At 40.5% G+C, this 21,198-nt stretch overlaps 1 protein-coding gene across 6 annotated transcripts in view; it reads left to right on the plus strand.

Annotated features, from left to right (window-relative positions):
• Window positions 1-21,198, plus strand: part of LOC124612379 (peroxisomal acyl-coenzyme A oxidase 3-like) — a 143,056-nt gene that overhangs the window by 59,458 nt on the left and 62,400 nt on the right. For all 6 annotated transcript variants that reach the window (XM_047140550.1, XM_047140553.1, XM_047140552.1 and 3 more), the window contains exons 8-10: window positions 1,889-2,011; window positions 9,483-9,603; window positions 9,710-9,946. In XM_047140550.1, the coding sequence (XP_046996506.1) occupies window positions 1,889-2,011; window positions 9,483-9,603; window positions 9,710-9,946 (481 nt within the window). The remainder of the gene's footprint in view (window positions 1-1,888; window positions 2,012-9,482; window positions 9,604-9,709; window positions 9,947-21,198) is intronic.

A 21,198-nucleotide genomic window follows, 5' to 3' on the forward strand; every position in this document is an offset into this window, starting at 1 on the left:
GCATTCGTAAGCATGAAATTCAATATGCATCCGCTAAAGACTGAAGGGCCATGCAAAATCACTTGGGCACTTACTCCATTCTTTGTGCTAATAGCAATATTATAAATAGCAATATTATAAATAGCTTTATATACTGTAAGGTGCAAATGCCTTCTCCTATAATAATGCGTCATCACTAGTCTGTGTCAATGCTGCTGCAAGTGTGGCTGCTTGACGACTGAAGCTGTCTTAAGAGAAATGTCACTTATGTAGCACTTCCTTATCTAACCACAGCGCGGCTTACGCAACCTACCAGAAGTGACTTTTAGCCCAGCAGAGCTCAAGTAATAACTAGCAGCCCTGCCTGCCAGGCTCCTTCTTTAACGCTCTTCTTAAGTATCGCAGATAAGCAAACTACACCATTCTAGGGCACATCTATATCAAAGTATGTTGCAGTGGTAGCGAGACTCACAGAGATGCTGAGAGGTACATTAGTATAAGGGGAGAAGGTGTTCGCACCTTACAGTATATAAAACAATTTATAATATTGCTATTTGTATGAAGAATGGAGTAGGTGCCCAAGTGATTTTGCATGGTCCTTCAGTCTTTAGCAGATGTGTATTGAATTTCATGCTTACAAACACAGACTCTAATCGACATGGTAATTGTGACTGTGGTACTAAAGTAGACACTGTAGTTGGCCTTGAGACATTTAACAGTTGAGAGATTATTGTGTATCAGACATTTCAGATTTGTGAGACCTATAACAGAGACATTGGTACATCTTACTATAAGTCTACAATGCCACTGGTTCTGTGGACGAGGAATCATCATAAAATAAGTGTGTTAGAGTCTGTGTCCGTACAGCTTAAAGGAGCTGTGAAATGACACGTATCGTGTACCAGATGTTATGCAAATACTGTTTGACGGTTTACATTGGTATGACTATAGTGAACCTAGGCAGAGGGTGTATACTGGCAATGTGCAATATCCTGTTGCAGATCATACCCTACAACACGACACTCATGCTCTTGGTGCCTGCTTCACCACATGTGCCGTCTGGATTCTTCCCTTGTTCCGTGCAGTCTTCAGCAATGATTCTTTCCTTCTCATTCCGTCCCTTAAGACTCCCACGACCTGAGGTTCTGGGCAACTTTTCCAAACCCTCCCATTTCCAGTCCTTTTCCTTCATTCATCTTCCTTTCCCTTCAGCCCTTCTGGCAGAAGGAGGAAACACTGGCTCCTTTATAAGTGTTTATATTTTATCCTGCCATTGCTTAGTAAGTTGATTTTTTATCTATTCTACTATAGCGGAAGCACGACCAGTGATTTTTCGAAACAGGTATACTGTTTCCTGCATCTGCACTGATAGCACACATTCAGCTACCACTGTAATTAGTTGACGAGTCAGGTTGTATTTCCCAGAAGGCTGATGTACGTAAATAATACCATTTATAAACCTTGAAATAGGCAACTAACCTTTAATTGTAGGCTCATTCCCTTTGTTCCTTCCTTCTTTCCTTCGGGTGTTCTCAAAAAAGTTTTGAGAATGTTGCTCTTAACAGTTTGTTGAATCACTTTTCTGACAGAAACCTTTTAAAGTTGCTGAGTCTGCCTTCTGTGAAGAATGGTCTACAAAGAAAGCAATGTATGGCCTTACAAACTCAGTTCTGTAGTAGGGCTAAACAAGAACACTTAATCATGTTACTGAATTTTTCTTTCACTTCTTGGTAGAAAATTTCCCAATTAAGGATGATAACCAAACACATAGTGTTTTCTTCCACTAAAATTTATTACCTATTGGCTTAATGTTTTGTCATGACCCAAAAGGGACATTTACAATCATTTATATAGAAGAAATGTGATGGAATAATAAATTGTTCCTACAATATTTGCTTTCTGTTAACAGCAATGGCAGCTGATTACATATTTGGCTGCAACATATGCACTCAAGATCTTCTCTGACTTTTTTTCGAATCTGATGGCTGATTTCCAAATAAAGACATTCCTTGGATCAAATAAGGAGGAACTGGTAAGAAAAAGTTTGTTGTGCTTGTTGGTGCATGTGTACATAAGCTGTGATATTGGTACAAATGATAAGAATAGCATAGAATATAGTATCATGTTTATTGGTACATAACATGTCATATGCAATCATTTGAGTAAAACACTGGTGACTCATCAATAATAGCAGTTGTACAACTATATTGGTAGTTTGTGCTCACACATAAATGGACTAGAATGTAAAAATCTAAATAGGTGCTACATGACTTTCTCCTTCTCAAAATCTTCCACACTGTAATCTTATTTGTTTTTAAGTATTTTCAGTGTTCACATCTGTAGTTTATATATGCATGTAGGTATTATAAAAAGAACACATACATCGATTAAAAGAGAGTGGGATTACAATGTAAAAATGTTTGATAGCTGCTACATATCTTTCCATTGTATAAAATTTCCACACTGTAATAACATTTTATTTGTCAGTATTTTTCATTTTTTGCTTCTGTGGCTTTTAGCATGTAGTCTGTGTCCTTGGACCATATTTTCCTGCTAATCTCTATAGTCATGATATATGGGACATTTTCAAACAAGCTACTTATGACAAGACAACATGTAGTCTGAAATATGCCTCATTTCATAAGCATGTGTAAAAGAATTTACCTTGAAAATCTGTGGCTTTTTAGCTCAAAGAGAAGTATTTTATGTACAAACAGAAAAGAACCTCTTATTAAGTCAAGGCTCTTGAATAATGGTTTGCTTGATTGGGTGTTGTTTGTACCTGCCATAGCTCAGAATATTTCTTTTTTCTGTAGTCTTTACACTTTGAGGAGGTTTGCTTTTTCAACACACTGAAAAATTAGGTTGCATCTAACAATTGATAAAAAAAAAACATAAGCATGATACAGTCTTCTTAACAGCTAAGTGAATTAAAATTATTTAGAAAGTATCTCATTGCATAAGCAGAACTGTTTAATCACTTCACTAGACAATCGACATTATCAGTCCATTTATAATAACCCCAAGAAATTTAACAGTGTCGGCATTGAGCAGCTCTTTTCCCTAATAATTTAATTATGACAAGCCAGGCCAAACAATGCTCCACGAGCACTCTGGTGATCATGCTCCTGCATAGCATTCCGAGCACAGAAGTGAATTGGACTGACAGATGAAAGGGAAGAGGAAAATGAAGGCTGCAGCCGAGTGCCACGTGAGGAAAGCATTCACCTTGTCAGATGCCAAGCAGTTCATGAACAATAAATATTACTTACATTAAATTTGATTTATGTTCTGCCTTAGGAATACTATGACATCTACACACTTGTCTAAAAAATGAAAAGTGAAGAAGTCACATTGTTCAATGCTGAATGGGAATTGCCTTACTTTTCATATCGTTTAGAGGCCATGCAAAGTGCTTAATATACCATCTGACTATAATGGACTGGAAAAACATTTACTGGATTGTTATTACAACACTAGCCTGAAAGACAATATGACACACTTGTCTTTTCACAAATGACGGTGAATGCTGGCTGAAATCAATGCAACCATTTGGGCAGAAAACTGAATTAACAGTAAGTAGAGTGGCAACAAAATCTTTTGTGGTTAAAAGTGCATAGTACCTGAATTCATTAAATCTCTTAATGCAGGGGGAGAATCGTTTAGTAACAGGTGGCAGGTAAAATTGATGCCATCAAACGAAAAGTGATCCTATGGAAAAATCAGCTTCAGTTTCATGACTTGGAACATTTTCTGTAATTCAAGACAGTCATTTGTGGATGAGGCATGTCTGACTGTTTTTTAGTGATGGGGACATTTTGTCATGATTTCAGAAAGAGATTCCAAGACATTACATGACTGAAGACAGATTTCGATTCATTTCTCAGATCGTTCTCGCTTTTGGCTGCTAATATACCTTATTACTTCCAACTTGAGCTGATAGATGTTCTGTGTAGCACCCAGCTCAACAACCTGTTTGTCCAGTCCAGATTTTTCCAAGACATTTTATAAAATGTCACCTGTAGAACAATATCATTGACTGTACAGACAAGATGCTAAAGTTATTTCAGTGTTTGGTTCAACACGTATGCCAACTTTTTTTTCTGTTATGAAACTGACAGTTTCACACCAGTGTTCAGGTGCCACAGATTTGAAATTGCATAACTCCATGCGATTGACTGTATCACATAGATATATTACATATGATACAATGAAATGCATATAAATTTATAGACATCACAACTTAAATTCCTGTATGTAAAGGTTTTTGTAGTTCCGCTTACCATATTAGCACTATGTAATGTACTCCTACTGTGTTGCAAACACATCTTCCTAAGTTTCCTGCATGTGCAGCCTCACTCACACAACTGCACAGAATAGCATAGTGGCGGGGGAAGACTGACCAGACTCAGATGCACTCGTGGAGTGCAAGCACACTCCTGGTGTGCGAATCTTGGCCAGGCCTGAACTATGATATATATTCAGCCATCCATGAGACTTGAGATGTTGCCTGTAGCTTGTATAGTGACACAATGCAAAACTGTGTTTTATATTAGTTATCTGGTGCAAATTGTGTGTGGCCGAAAGAACATTGTACTTTGTGTGGTTATCCTGATTTAGCTTTTCCATAGTTTTCCTAAATCATTTCAGGCACAAGCTGGGAAGGTTACTTCAGCAAGGCCACAGTCCAACACCTGTACTGCCACCATAGAAACATATATCCTGTGTGTGTGTGTGTGTGTGTGTGTGTGTGTGTGTGTGTGTGTAAATTTTTTGAGCTTTCTTTTTTCATTGTATTATGATGACAAATCCTGTGTCATTGTAAGATGATCCTAGCACTGCAAATAGTTTAAACAGTGGAAAATCCATAAGGGAATAACAATACAAATTAGAATAGGCTGCCACTCACAATGAAGAGAAGTCATTGAATGCCAGAAAGGACCATTTAAATACAGACTGTTGGACAAATATCAGCTGTCAAAGTCCGCCATCAGACGAGAGACAAAGTGTGTGCATGCTCTCTCTCTCTCTCTCTCTCTCTCTCTCTCTCTCTCTCTCTCTCTCTCTCTCTCACACACACACACACACACACACACACACACACACACTCATGGCCATTGTCATTCCCAGGTAGTTGTTTGTTCCTGAAATGGACAGTTTGTGCTTTTGTAAGGTTCAGTTTCGTTTTAGTGTTTATTCAGGGTTCAAGATCTTTTAGAGTTAGTTACTGAATCCCTACCCCCTCCCCCTGCAAATTGTTGCCATTGAGTCATCTGTGAACAGAATTGTTTCTGTATTTATCTGCCATGTCATGTCATTTATGTAACACAGGAACAGTAGTGGACCTTGGGCCTAGTATTGAACCTGGTTGTTGTTCATCTGCTTGTATCTCCTTCCATCTAAAACAAACTCTCTCACTGGTTTGTTGTGTAACTACCCTTTGTTTCCTAGTTTCGAAATAGAATGAGAAATATTTTCCTTAGAAATCATAAGCAGACACGTTACGAAGCAGCAGCTTGTGGTTTATCATTTCAAATGCCTTAGTGAGGTCACAGCATGTTATCAAGACATTTGCTTGTTTTAGTGGTTGGTTCGTTATTAGTAAGCACAATATTTTGCCCCTTGTAAATCCACATTGATTATTCAGAATAATGTTATGAGTTTCTTTAGACTTTTCTAATTGATTACATGCTGTTCTCTCAAATATTTTAGAAAAATTGATAATATTTATACTGGGCAGAAATCTGATCCAGTCTGCCTCTTTTATGAATAGGTTAAACTTGTGCATATTTCACCCTGTCAGGGAAGCAACCCTCATAAGATAACTGATTTACTCTGTAGCAAAGTTGGGGCAGAATATTATGACATCCAGCCTTAATTATTTTTGTTGGAATTTCAGATTTTTCGAATTTTGTAATGCTAGCTATTTTATAACAAGGTACATGAGTAAATTTAAATTCTCCAGATGTATATTGCAGTCTGTTGGGGTCTATATAAAGAGGAGAGAATTCATCTATTTTATTTGCAGCTTTAAAGTACCTGTCAAATTAATCACAGGTCCGGGTGGCATTAGTAACACTTTTCCCATCAATTTTTAATGTAGGACTAAAATGAGTTGTTTCCTCAGCACCTAGTTGAGTCTTGACAGTCTGCTATACAGCCTTCGATTTGTTTGTGGCATTTGGGACAGATTTATTTGATTAACTATTCTGTCAAACAGTCATTTGTATTTGTTTACTTACATGAGAAACTCTGCATCACAGTTGTTGTTTTGCCTAAGATACTGAGGCCTTTTGTCCACAAGTTTGCTGCATCAATTTCTATCTACTTAGAGAATAATTTCTTCATACAGAAGCTAATTTGGTAGCAGAGGGAATTGTGGGGAGCAAAAAATTTTGAGGAAAGACCAAAGCTGCAATAGGTAGGTTTAAATGACTGTGTAAGTGCAGTAGTTATGCACATATGAGCACACGTGCAAGAGACAGACCAGTGTGGAGAGCTGCCCTGAACCATGCAGGCTTTCCAATAGAATGCATTCCCTCAGACTCAGAGTTTCAATATTAAAGTTTTGGCTGGTTTTGTTGTCTAGGTGCTGGGATACGTAGTTGCCGCATTACAGGCCAAATACTGCTGAGTCTACAGTATATGATAAGAATACACACATGAATCAAATGGTCGAAGTTTTCTATCACTCGGCAATTGTGAATTATGAAAGTAACATATAAATTTATAAATGAAAAATTGCAGTTAAATAAAATCTGCAGGTACTATCTTAATTACTTTAAATGATGAGTACAATAGTAGAAGTACTTTTGAGAATGCAGTATATTTCTTGAAAACACTTATTGGTGTCCAGCAATTAAATAAAATGTAAGTTGAATAACAGGGAAACAATAGATTCCTACTGCACGTAATTAGTTATGAATAACAGCAAAGCTCGTGAGATATTCACTTTTAAGTACCCACTACATCTTCACTGTAGAAGCCACGGGAATCTCACAAGTGTACAAGTCAGCACTATGAAATATTTCTATCTGCCGCGACCACACGTAAACCGCTCAACACTCTCAAAGTCCCTCCCGTGACTGTGTGTCTGTTGCGTCCAGCACTTCCCGTGCCCAGTGTCGTACTCTCCAGAACTTCCCCGTGTCCTCTCTGGAAACCATCCTCCTTGCCCACTTCCATACAGTCTCACCACTAACGGGTGCTGTGATTGGCTAGAGCGCTCCCTCCATGTCTCCACCCTGATATACACTCACAAACATATTTAAACACATACGAAATACTGGATTTACATTTAAATACTTGAAATTAAATAAGTATTCCTACAGATGGACCATAAACATGCTCTAACAGACATTATTAGATACATAAACAAATTAAATAAACATATATCAAAGGAATAGAACAGATGGTAGGCCAGTAGCCTAATGTCTCTGTGCTTTCAAAAACACAGTAAATATTTAACCAATTTCTTCATGAATAGTATATATTGGATATAAATAAAGACATAGACAAATAAATATATTTATAAGCATGCTGCTACCGTTTTTTTGTGTAACTGTGGAGTACTTATGGCCTGACGCGATCGATAGTAATGGACCACTTTGACCTCCAATAACTAATGTACTATTTAAGTTACGTGCCTGTAATTAATTCATACCAGTTTAGGTTTACACTAATAGCTTTGTAAAGACACGTAGATTGACGAAATCAGAAGAACCATTTAGATTTTGGAAATTCGTTGCTGGGAGTTACTTGTATAATTTAAAGTCACATACTAAACTTTAAACTAATAAAGATATTGAAAATCTGATTGCACCATCAGAATCATCGTGCAAATAATAATATACAAGCAAGAACACGTCATGCACACACGACTACCAGCTCCTGCCTCTTGGGCTGGAAATTATTGTGTGTGTGTGTGTGTGTGTGTGTGTGTGTGTGTGTGTGTGTGTGTGTGTGTGTGTTTACTGGCAAAAGTTACATGTGAGTATCTTTTAGTTGTGTCTGTCTGCAACTTGACGTGTCTTCTTTAGGGTAAGTAGCAATCTATCATTTCCTACATTGTTGATATTCCCACCTGGAATTTCCGTTGTTTCATATTTAAAAAAATCTTTTTTCACTGAGTAACTCTTTCATGGAATCATAATCATTGTTGCGGAGCCTTCAGATCTCAGGTGGAGTATCCAGGGCACTAGCAATTCCCTGGGAGATGTGCATAGTGCAACTTGTGAGATGCTGCTGCATTATGTGGCCACACCTTGTTGCACAGCCAAGAGAAAGGTATCTAATCTCTTTATGACAATAAACAAGAAATACAATTTTTATTTCCAGTTGTTTGTGCAGATGTCACTCAATTATAATTGTCCTTTTTCAGCGGGCTAAGACTAACTTACAGGTATTTGTGCAGCGAGGTCACAAAAGTGTAATACACTACCTGGGCCACTTTGCTGCCAAAATCCCAATTCGTAGGCTTAACCACTGACAGATGTCGTTGTAACCTATGTCTTCACAACCAGAAATTTGTATTCTAAAAGAAAAATATTCATTCTAATTATAACAGGATAGTTCAGGCTTTGTTGCTTTTTTATGTTTTATTTTCTTCAAAAATTGATGAACTGTGCACAGGTAATCCACAAGACGAACTGTGCACAGATAATCCACGAGCTGGATAAACTGCACTTGGATAAGTGGGAGCTTGGTGTATCGCCTGTGCTGAAGCAGTTCTGGTCCAAATAAATTTCTGAACTCTGTTGTCTATTGTTTGATTTTTTAAAACTAGTTTTGTGTATCCTGTTCCAGTATATTGAGATAGTTATCTGAAGTATATTTATTTTAATTTTATTTCTATATCATGTGATGTATTATTTTTATGTATACATCCATTAAAGCTGTGGTGTTATTTTATCAATGTGAATACATAAAAAAATAATGATGTCTGAGAAGTGAAGTGGTGGTGGTGGTGGTGGTGGTGGTGGTAGTAGTAGTAGTAGTAGTAGTAGTAGTATAAATTTCAATTTATTGATGTGTTGTGAACGTCATCACTGAATGACAGAGATTAATCATAGTCCCACAGTATTCAGAATTTATGCATTTAAAGATATTCTGAGCATATCTCCTATCTTTATTTCAGCAAATTGTAGGAAGTACTCATTGCTTACTCTTACTGTAGCAATCACATAAACAATCCTTATTCTATGTAGCTCATCATTTGTGTTCCTTTTGTGTTATGGTGATAATGACAAGACATTTTGCGATAATATAGCAGTTACATTTTATGCTATGATGTGTATTGTGCTTCCGTTTGAAGGTTTTGTGTTGGATTTGACAAGCAAAAATCAACAGTATATTGAAATTCAAGAATTTCTGAAAAAAATATGATATGAAATAACCAACAGATATATCTGTGTACTGTAGTTTCTTAATGAGGTCTAGAGAATAACTGTTTTTACTAATCCTGCTCTTAGTCTTACATACTATGTTATTTTCTTTGTTTTCAGGCAGCATTAGGTCCTGAAATTCATGCCCTGTCATCTGCTGCCAAGCCATTAACAGGGTGGATAGCACGAGATGGTCTTAAACAGTGCATTGATATTTGTGGTCACTATGGTTATCTGAAAGGTAACCTTAGAAATTGTTATCTTTTGACAGTATTGTGATATAAATCATAATACAAGGCTAGGAACAGCAGATGTGTGACTTGCTTTCTAATGATTTCCTATTTCAGTATCTACACTTGGAGAAATTCGCAACAACACTGATGCAAGCTGCACTTATGAAGGAGAGAACAATGTGCTTGTACAGCAGACAAGTAACTGGCTACTTCAGTTATGGAGGAAGGGCAAGGGCAGCCCCAATGAATTTAAAACGCCGCTCCACTCCATTTCTTTCTTGGCTGATGCTGCAGATATTCTTCGAAGTAGATTTATGGCTGTATCTGTTGAAGAGGCAACAAGTCCAAAAAGTAAGATGATATCGTAATGAAATAATGCATCATTAAAGGTTTAGGTTAAAGTTTGTTTAAAATATAGCTAAAAGGTTAATGCTGAATAATATAGTATCAGGTTAGACATTCCCTTCTAGAGAAACTATAGTGAAATAGAGGGAAGAGTAAGGCAATGGAGGAATGACTTTCTTCTTCAGCACTCTCAGTTGAATTTCAAATGCATAGTAGCATCTAAATATTATTTTAGGTTGTTGCACTTCCAAAACACACTTGAAAATGTCAATTACAGAATGGAATGGAGGAGACAAATGAAGGTACAAATGTTTGTGGTGTGTTGTGCTGTTACAATTTGTTCATAAATGCAGTATAGATAAAAGTTTTCTGAATGTATAACCATATCTTGTAAAATAACTGTCACCAAAACTTTAGCCAATATCATAGAAGCTTTTCACTGGAGTACTGTGTTATCATGAGTCCAATTATATTTTGTGTGTGTGTGTGTGTGTGTGTGTGTGTGTGTGTGTGTGTGTGTGTGTGTGTGTGTGCGTGCGTGTGTGCACAAAGTTATAAATAAAGTTATAATATATATGTTTTTTATAAGTTCAGTCTACTGGAAGAGTGCAGCTCACCAGGTCGAATTAAAGGAAGACATCGAAACAATTAAGATGCGTGCTGTTAGGTTTGTTATCAGAACATTTGATCAACATTCAAACATTAAGAGACGCTTCTTGAACTCAAATTGGAATGTTGCGGGGAAGATGATGTTCCTTTCATGAAACATTATTGAGAAATTTAAGGAACAGATATTTGCAGCTGATGGCAGAATGATTCTACTGCCGCCAGTGTATATTTTGCTGAACTAATGTGAAGAGTAGATAAGACAAATTAGGGCTTGTATGGAGACACATAGACAGTCATTTTTTCCTTGCTCCATTTTTGAGTGGATCATAAGAGAAAATGACTGGTAGTGGTACCTGGCCATGCGGTGGCTTGCAGAATATGTATGTAGGTACAGATATTTCATCAGAATCCCTCTACTTGGCATGACATTATGCCGCAGGTTTAAAAACTATTGATGTGATTGGTCTTCCATGGTAAAAGGAGTGGGAAACATTATTAGGTTGGTTTCCTGTGGTAGGAAGAATGGGATCTACTGTTGTCCATTGTCCCATTTAGCATGAGCCACGATTGGCAGTTATCAGCAAATGGAGTGTAGATACCTGTTTTCCTGACATAGGAACATCAGAAGTGATAGTTTCTTGCTGGTAATACTCATGTCTGAATAGTGTGGCCTGTTTGCTCTGGTGTGTGTCTATGCCATCCTCTCCATTCCGCACAAGTGCAGAAAAACCAAACAGCCTTTTGATTGGCAAAGGCCCAGGCTCGGTGCATTATCAAGGAGAGCAATAAAAGCTCATGGCAAGTGTTCCTGGACACTTATAAACCATTCCACTTGTTCTACAGTAGTATGGGAGTCATCACGAGGATTTCTGCTAAAGACAGTCGATTACCTAAAAAAACAGCATTGTTGAAACATTGGTATCTCCAAACAACACCTGGACACATTGCACAGACAATGGCAGAGCATTTTGCACTGGCTACCGTTACTGCCAGCCAGGATCCAGTGTTCCATCATTATGATACCACCATGGAGACGGTTAAGCTGGACATCCAGTCCACCAATTTGGAGTCCTACAACTGCCCATTCTCCATTCAGTAGCTGGATTCTGCACTGTCTGTTGCTCGTGATGAGGCTCCCAAATCCAGTACAGTAGGCTGCAGTACTTGCAAACAGTGTCAGGGCAAATCTTTTTACTGTGTTTTAATTGTGATTCTGTCAGAGATGGCAAAGGACCTGGAAGAGCAGTTGAGCAGAATGGACAGTGTCTTGAAAGGAGGATATAAGATGAACATCAACAAAAGCAAAACGAGGATAATGGAATGTAGTCGAATTAAATCAGATAATGTTGAGGGAATTAGATTAGAAAATGACGCACTTAAAGTAGTAGATGAGTTTTGCTATTTGGGGAACAAAATAATTGATGATGGTTAAAGTAGAGAGGATATAAAGTGTAGACTGGCAATGGCAAGGAAAGCGTTTCTGAAGAAGATAAATTTGTTAACATCGAGTATAGATTTAAATGTCAGGAAGTCCTTTCTGAAAGTATTTGTATGGAGTGTAGTCACGTAAGCAAGTTAAACATGGGCGATAAATAGTTTAGACAAGAAGAGAATAGAAGCTTTTGAAATGTGGTGCTACAGAAGAATGCTGAAGATTAGATGAGTAGATCGCGTAACCAATGAGGAGGCACTGGATAAAATTGGGAAGAAGAGGAATTTGTGGCACAACTTGACTAGGAGAAGGGATCGGTTGGTAGGACACATTCCGAGGCATCAAGGGATCACCAATTTAGTATTGGAGGCAGTGTGGAGGGTAAAAATTGAGAAAGAGATGACTACACTAAGCAGATTCAGAAGGATGTAGATTAAAGTAGTTACTCAGAGATGAAGAAGCTTGCACAGGATAGAGTAGCATGGAGAGCTGCATCAGTCCGGTCTCTGGACTGAAGACCATAACAACAACAACCATTTGATATGACTGACAGACCAATTTCCAGACTCGTGGTGAGAGGCAATTTTGATATTGGACTGAATGTGTTCCAGCTTAAAGAGCTTTGTGGGAAATACCCTAGAGCATGCGGTCAACCTTAGTCTGATATGGACATTAAGAGACTAATCAAATCCTTAGTCGCTCTCGGTGTGGATTCAGGATATGTCGATCAGCTGTTAACAATCTGACCTGGCTAGAGTGAAAATCTATCAGGCTTTCCTACTTAAAAAACTTTGTCTAAGATTATGTGTCACTACTTGGAGGCACAATATTCTGTGAGCTACTCAAAGGGGCTTTCATAGCCATCTCCCCATCTTCATTTGGTCCTTCCTCTCAAGACACCTTTTTAGGTACAGAATTGGTGACATAATGTCAGATAGCATTTTGCAAGAGAATAGTGTTCCTCAGGGTAGTGTTTGAAATGTCACCATCTTTGCCATAGCCATTGAGAGTATAACGTCCAAGGTAAGGAGTTCTGTCCAATACTCCTTATCCAGTCTTCTGCTCATCCTCCAATACTGCAGCAGTGAGTTGTCAGTTGCAACTTAAAGTGAAGAGATTGAGGAGTGGGCTCAATGACTGGTTTTACATTTCGTGCTGAGAAGTTTGTATGTATTCAATGTAGTCGTTCTACTTATATTTTTAATTTACCTGAGTTGTGTATGTGGGACATTATTTCCCCTTTTAAAGACTCTGAGATGTTTCTGGGCCTTATTTTTATCTCGAATCTGTCGTGGTTGCCATACCTAAATGGTGATGGTACAGAACGCGCTATGTCTTAGCCACAGATTGTGGAGGGACAGCAAGGTCTTCTCACCTGAAGATCATTGATGCTCTACGTGTGAGAGGATCTGGCTGGCTATGGGCACTTACGGGACCAGCACCAAATCCAGTCTCTGAGCTGAGACTGGTGAACTGCCACTTACCATCCTGTGGCATTTCATCTTTGTGTAGGTGTGTATGTTCCTTGTGTCTCCCACTTCCCCCACATACCATACCATTGCCCTTGCAGCTATGGAATGCCGCTTTACTGATCATCCATGGGCATTGAGTCCTTTTGGGATCCACATGAAGTGTGTAATTGCATGGGAGCACTTTGAAAGATAGGCGAGTCACAACACTTTTCCCCCCTTTGAATTTTTTGCACTGGTCTTGATGGAGATGGCCTGTAGATTGCTAATGTCCATAGGTGTTGTTTGACTGGCCGTAAAGTCTCGAGGACGAGGCTTCTCGTACGAACGGAAGTGTCCCCGATGATAACGGGTCAATATTACAGGAGACGTGGGGGTCAAATCTGCTAGGGCCCCATGCACCAATCTGCTCATTGCGGCAAGTCCGGTTGTTATAACAGGAGACATGGGCAATGTGTCGGCATCCGTAGGAGAAGGAGGCGAGTGGAGTTGCTCCGGCAGATGATGGTCATCCGGTTCCTGCAAGGGCATGTCTCCTGGTGGCGTCCGTTCTTGTGCTGGCACTGAGATGATGGTGAGAGGGCTGCGTTGTGAGTAATGAGAGATGCCAAGATCCCGAGCGTCAGGCGGAGCCAAAGGTGGTGTAGCGGCATTCGGAACAGGCATTGCCGGTACACGAGGCCGAAGCTGGTCCGAATGACGCACTGCAGCATCCGTGTCCGTCTGGACTTCATACAGGCGGTGGCCACGGTGTCGTAAGATGTGGCCAGAGTTCCATTTTGGTCACCTGCCATATCCCCGTACCCATACAAGGTCGCCGGCGGTGAACCGGCCAAGCGAAGGCACCCGCGGCCATGGGGTGGAAGGCCGCAGAAGATGAAGTAGTGTGTGGGGCTGTCAGCCATGTAAGAGCTCAGCCAGGCTGTGGTCGCCCGTGGGGGTGAAACAGTAAGAAGCCACAAAATTGGAGAAACACATCATCAGTAACAGAAGAAGTCAGGAGTTTCCTCATCTGAGCCTTAAATGTGCGGACCAGTCGTTCAGCCTCACCGTTTGACTGTGGATGGAACGGAGGGGCCGTGACATGCATGATGCTGTGACAGACACAAAAATCCACTAATTCGGAAGTGGCAAATTCCGGACCATTATCAGTAACAAGAGGGAAGGCCTTCCAAAGAGAAAATGCAAGCTAGAGCATTTGTGGTTGCCACGGTGGTAGGTGACGTGCAACGGACAATGAAAGGAAAGTTAGAGTAGGCGTCAATTACGAGTAGCCAATAAGTACCTAAAAAAGGTCCCGCGAAGTCAGCATGAATACGCTCCCAGGGCTTCTCAGGCGAAGGCCACGGTGACAAAGATGACTTCGGGGCAGTGGCCTGTGACGCACAACGGCCGCAGGCAGTGACCATGTGTGTGATTTCAGAGTCGATGTCGGGCCAGTACACATTACAGCACGCCAGACATTTTGTGCGAGAGACACCCCAGTGCCCTTGGTGAAGGAGGTGCAAGACTGATGCACGCAAAGACGCAGGTACCACAACACGCGGCGAAGCATTGTCGGTGGAAAGGAGGATAACATCATCCCTAGCCGTGAGGCGGTAGTGCAAAGTGTAGTAGTTCCGCAATGGATCAGAAGTCTTAGTGGACAGACGATCTGGCCACCCCTTCTGAATAGAGCATAAACCCCGGGAGAGGGTAGGGTCAGAACCCGTAGCAACCGCCAGCCGGTCCCCAGTGATGGGGAACCCGTCCACAACCCGCTGCTCGGCAGCATCAAGGTGGAAACACAAAAGTTCGTCCCTATCGAATGCCAGATCAGGACCCAGGTCCCCAGTGCATCAGCATTCACATGTTGAGCTGTCAGCCGGAAATAAATCTCATAATTGAAACGAGACAAGTAAAGAGCCCAACGCTGGAGGCGGTGTGCAGCCTTGTCGGGAAGCGACGTTGATGGCTGAAACAAGGAAACAAGTGGTTTGTGGTCTGTAACAAGGTGAAATTTGGATCCATAAAGAAAAACACCAAACTTATGAAGAGCATAAATAATGGCTAAAGCTTCTTTTTCAATTTGAGAATATTTTCGTTGGGCATCCGTGAGCGTTTTGGAGGCATAAGCAATGGGCTGTTCAGAACTGTCAGAAAAACGGTGCGTAAGGACTGCACCAACCCCGAATTGAGAGGCGTCCGTGGCAAGAACGAGATGTTGGCCAGGTCGATAAGTAGCCAGGCACAGGGCCTGTTTCAGCATAGTCTTCAATTTCCGGAAAGCCGCATCGCGTGACATGGACCAGTGAAAAGGCACGTTTTTATGCAACAGGCGATGCAATGGCTGAGCCACGAAAGCCGCAGACGATAAAAACTTGTGATAGTATGCTATTTTCCCCAAGAAGGCCTGCAGTTCCTTAACAGATTTAGGGCGAGGAAGGGCATCGATCGCAGTGCCAGTTTGCTGAAGCGGACGAATACCATCCCGAGAGAGTTGAAACCCCAAGTACAAGATAGATGCGTGAAAAAATTGTGATTTCTGAAGATTACACTTAAGACCGGCAGTCTGTAAGACATGAAAAAGTGTGCAGAGATTCTGATGATGTACTTCAGTGGTGGAGCCAGTGACAACAATGTCGTCCATGTAATTGATACACTCGGGGACAGGGAGAGCTATAATTGTTCCAAGAATCGCTGAAAGAGAGCAGGGGCACTGGAAACCCTGAATGGCAATCGTTGGTATTGATAGAGGCCAAAAGTGTGTTAAGGACCAGAAACTGCCGGGAAGCAGTGTTGAGAGGAAGTTGATGATAAGCTTCTGACAGGTCAATTTTATAAAAATACTGGCCTCCAGCAAGTTAGGAAACAATTCTTCAGGTCGGGGCATAGGGTAAGTGTCGATGAGGCATTGAGCATTTACAGTGGCTTTAAAATTGCCACAGAGATGAATATCACCATTGGGCTTAGCAACGACAATGACAAGAGAGGACCACTCACTGGAAGTGACAGGAAGCAAGACCCCTGAATTAGTGAGACGATCCAGCTCCCGTTTTACCCGATCACAAAGGGCCACAGGAATGGGCTGAGCCCGAAAAAACTTAGACTGAGCAGTGTGTTTGAGCGTGATATGAACTTTAAAGTCATTTGCACGGCCTAACCCAGGAGAAAAAAGGGATGAAAATGTCGTCGACAAGGAATCCAACTGAGCATAAGGAATAGCATCAGAGACGATATTGACAGAGTCATCTATGGAGAACCCAAAAACGCAAAAAGCATTGAAACCAAAAAGATTCTCTGCATTACTCTGGTTGATCACAAATATGTGAACAGTGCGAATGACGGATTTGTAAGGTACCTCAGCATTAAATTGTCCCAAGAGAGAAATCTTCTGTTTATTGTACATCCGTAATTGCTGAGTGACAGGTGATAGGATTGGAGAACCCAGCTGAAGATACAACTGAGAATTAATGATAGTGGCAGCAGAACCAGTATCCACGTGCATGGTAACATCCCGACCAAGGATTTGGACAGTGAGGAATAACTTCCCTGAAAGGGAAGAAGTACCATTGACAGACAACACAGAAGCAGAATCAGTGTCACGTTCATGAACATCAGGTATGCGGTCAGATTTGCAAATGGATGACACATGACCCTTCTTTTTGGATTTGTAACACACGGCCCAACACTGTGGACAATCTTCTCGTGAATGTTGCGTAAAACACCGCAGACGTGAAGGAAGTTGCCGTGGGCTTTGCTGCAGTTTCTTAGAGGTTTGTTTACGGTTAGGCCGAGGCTGTGCTTGGGAGCGTACTGCGGCCACGTCGGCCGGCGGGGAGACGCTGCACACTTCGTCAACAGTGCACGGAGGTTGTACTTCCCCGACGTCACCCCACGCCTCTATTTGCGCCCCAGCGACGCAAGAAATTTCAAAAGACTGAGCAATGGATAGGACTTCATCTAGAGTCAGATTTGCCAACTGAGGGGCACGTTGCCGAACTTCTTCGTCGGGCGCCGACCAGATAATAGCTTCCTGTACCATGGAATCGGCGTAGGATTCTTTGTGAACTTCAGTAACAAACTGACAGTTCCTACTGAGGCTGTGAAGTTGAGCAGCCCAAGCGCGATAGGATTGATGTGGTTGTTTTTGATAATGATAAAAGGCAACACGAGAGGCTACCACATGCGTATGCATTTGAAAATATACTGACAGAAGTGAGCACATGTCAGCAAAGGACAAAGATGCAGGATCTTTCAAAGGAGCCAATTGCGACAACAACCGATACATTTGAGGTGAAATTCATGAAAGGAACAGAGACTTACATGTTTGTTCATCCGTGATGTGAAATGCCAAGAAGTGCTGTCGCAGACGTTTTTCGTAATCAGACCAGTCTTCTGCCGTCTCATCGTAAGGAGGAAAAGGAGGTATAGACAACAACGAGAGATGCCCCACATTGGATGCTGCGATGAAATCGCAAATCGCCGATGTGAGAAGCATTTGCTGTTCAATGAGACCTTGCAGTAGTTGCTCTAAAGTAGGCATGGAAACCTGGGGCTCAACGATGAAAAGAAAAAATCTACTACCTTGTCGCCAATTGTTATAACGTCAAGTTGAACACATATATTTCAAAGAGGACACAATACATGTAAGTCACAGAGCAAGTAGACAAAGTAAGACATGTGTACATGGCAACAGTAAAATCAGCACTGAGTCCAAGTCTAGCGGCCGCTGGCTGGCTGACTGGCCGCTTAGGTGGCGCGGCTGCTGCATCGCTGACAGACAGCGCCGCATGTAGCATGTCTCAGTTACGTGTGTAACTGCACAGCGGCACTTTGAAAGATCGGCGAGTCACAACAGATGTTTTAATATATCAATGGCCTCCTCGATCTTGTGTTTTATCATCCCTGCCTGTTTGGCAAGTACGCAATTCTTGCTTCATTTTATTATCTTAGTTTTTGTATTGTTCAGCCACTGCTGACTTGATGTGATACACAAGTCAAATATATACTGATTCTCCCAGACGCATCTTGCTACTGGCCTGCTGATTTCAATATTGTATACTTTTTGTCACTTACACAAGAATCCGCCATTTACATTCCCACAATGCACATAGCATCCGTGCTGTTCTTGGTGGAGCCTAGTGCGTCTTGGAATTTTCAAATGTAAACACAGCATACCAGCAGACCCAGAAGAGGACCACTGTAGCTGTGGACAAAAAATCACCAACATCTATGTTACAGGAGTGATCTCTACACCCAGAAACACATTTACATTAACTGATTCTGCCTGTGTAGGTCTGTGCTTTAAAGTCCATAGTTCTCACTGAAATAGTTACTTGTTTCATGTCTACAACTGTTTACATGACAGGAGGTACGTGAGAACAGCAGGATTTTATGCTGCAGCTGAGCTATGATTATACACAGATGATACCATTAGTTTTAATCAATAAAACTAGCTTAGAACACTCTGTTTTACTCATGTAGAGTGTACAGTCTGCACAGATTTTTTCCTGTTGCTTTAACTGAATTTGCATGGTATTACGCTCATTGCTCATGTGAATCTACTCATTATGAACAGTGTATCTAGTCTACACAAACTAAGCTGCAGCCAGTGTATTAAAATTTTAATAGTTATTAGTGCCAGCCTTACACCTGGTACTAGTTCTCTCATTCCAAATTGATGCCCCTGTACATGAAATCATATTTAAATGTGGTATCTGTTTTGTCACCACTAAAGATTATTCTCATAGTAATTACAACAAAAATAATTATATAAACATATATTAAGCCTATTGAAAAATTAATGTATTGAAGATACCTTTCTTTTTTATGCAATTCTGACAAAGACAGTTATTTTTCACAGTGATTGTTAAATAGCTTACTTTGATTTAGTTCACAAATTACAACACCTTCTAAATGTTTCATACTAATTGAGGCCATAGAAGCATAGGCTTTTCTGAATGTACTTCTGGTCAAAAAGCAATTCTGGTCTTTGGATTCAGAGGTTTTTGTTAATCCTGTCTTTTGAGCTCTTGTGGTGATATTTCCATATAAACATTCACCCCCTACCAGTTTTCAGAGTTTTTATTTTAAAAATGTTTTACTACAACAACATTATGAAAAGGTTAGATTGCTGTTCACCATATATGGAGATGTTGAGTCACAGATAGGTACGACAAAAAGACTGTCAAACAAGTAAGTTTTCAGTCAAAAGGCCTTCTCCCAAATTCGACAACATATGCACATGCTCATGCAAACGCATCTCACAGACATGACCACTGTCTCTGGCTGCACAGTCCAGACTACAAGTGGCTGCACGTGATGGGGAAGCAATCTGGATGGTGGAGGTAAGGAGGAGGCTGAGGGATGGGTAGGGGGAGGGGTAACACGGTAGGGTTGGGAGACGTTAAAGTGCTGCTTGTGAGGCATACAGGGATGAGATGGAGAGAGGATAGGGCAGCTAGGTGCAGGCAGACAGGCAGAAGGTTAGACAGAGGGTAGAGGTGGGTGGAGGTAGGAAGCAAAAATGGAGAGAAGTAAAAAAGAGTGTGCGTTGGTGTATAGAGGGACTGTCTAGTACTGGAATGTGAGCAGGGGGGGGAGGGGGGGGGGGGGGAGTGACGGACAGTGGCTAACGAAGGTTGACGCCGCATAGGTTTTTCCATTGTTTACTGTAAGAGTATCTTTTCATAAAAATTTTCATCATTTCTTTCACCCCCTTAGGGGTTGAATTTCCAAATGCACTGAAACACTTAATGTTTTATTTCTAACTGAGAAGCCAAACACAAATTTTTATAGATTTAGCTTCAAAATGCTTTCATAATGAAAAATTTTCATAAAATCTTTCATCCACTTTTTTCACCTCTTAGGAATTGAATTTTCAAAAGAAACTGAAACATGTACTTTTTTATTTCTAATCAATAAATCAAATACCAGTTTTCTTCTATGTTAATGATCCTGCAAAGAGTCATGGCGCCCATCTAGCAGATAATTTTCTCATATCCAGTTCCTCTGTAAAAATGTGATATGCCCATTTAGAAAACATCCCTACACCTTTTGCAATTTATCAGCCTTTCAGTCGATTTCCTCCATGACCATTTTATGCAGTTTTGCAATAATTTCAGGAGTAGTGGCACATCTCAGGTGGCACTATTTGGATCATCTGCACTGTCTCAACTAAATTTAAACTCATTGTCCACTTGGCAACAGTTGGATTGAAGGAGCAGAGTCCCCCATTGTGTTCTGAAAATTGGAATGAATTTCGTTTGCTTTCATACTTTTCTTTACAAAGTTCATAAACACCGGTTGAATCTTGATTTTTTTCCCATCTTGGCAAATCACTTCATGGGAACAACAGAGAGACATCCACACCACAGGTCTCAACCCAGAGCATTTACACATTATGTGTTTATGCACAAAGTATGACCTATTATTACATGGGAAACTCACCTATCACTGACATTTGGTGGTAATTCTTTGAATATTTCAAACTACCATCATATATAACAGAATACTGAGGTGTTCTACTACAGTTATTGACTGCTGTACAGCACTAACTCCTCAGGCGTAAGCAGCAGGAGAGAATTGATTTTACCTGTTGGTTATGAGTTCAGGAATATCTTGGGTGATTCACTACATATAAAATATAATCTTAGAAGAGTTCTTGTAGAACTGGAGAAACTGTGGTTCCGTGCCACCAGAAAATATCGTATTCTTTGAAATGTTTTAAATTTTTGTTTTCTTGAATCTTGATAGAAAATTGTTAA

The sequence above is a fragment of the Schistocerca americana genome, chromosome 4 (genome assembly GCF_021461395.2).
Source record: "Schistocerca americana isolate TAMUIC-IGC-003095 chromosome 4, iqSchAmer2.1, whole genome shotgun sequence".
Lineage (NCBI taxonomy): Eukaryota > Metazoa > Arthropoda > Insecta > Orthoptera > Acrididae > Schistocerca > Schistocerca americana.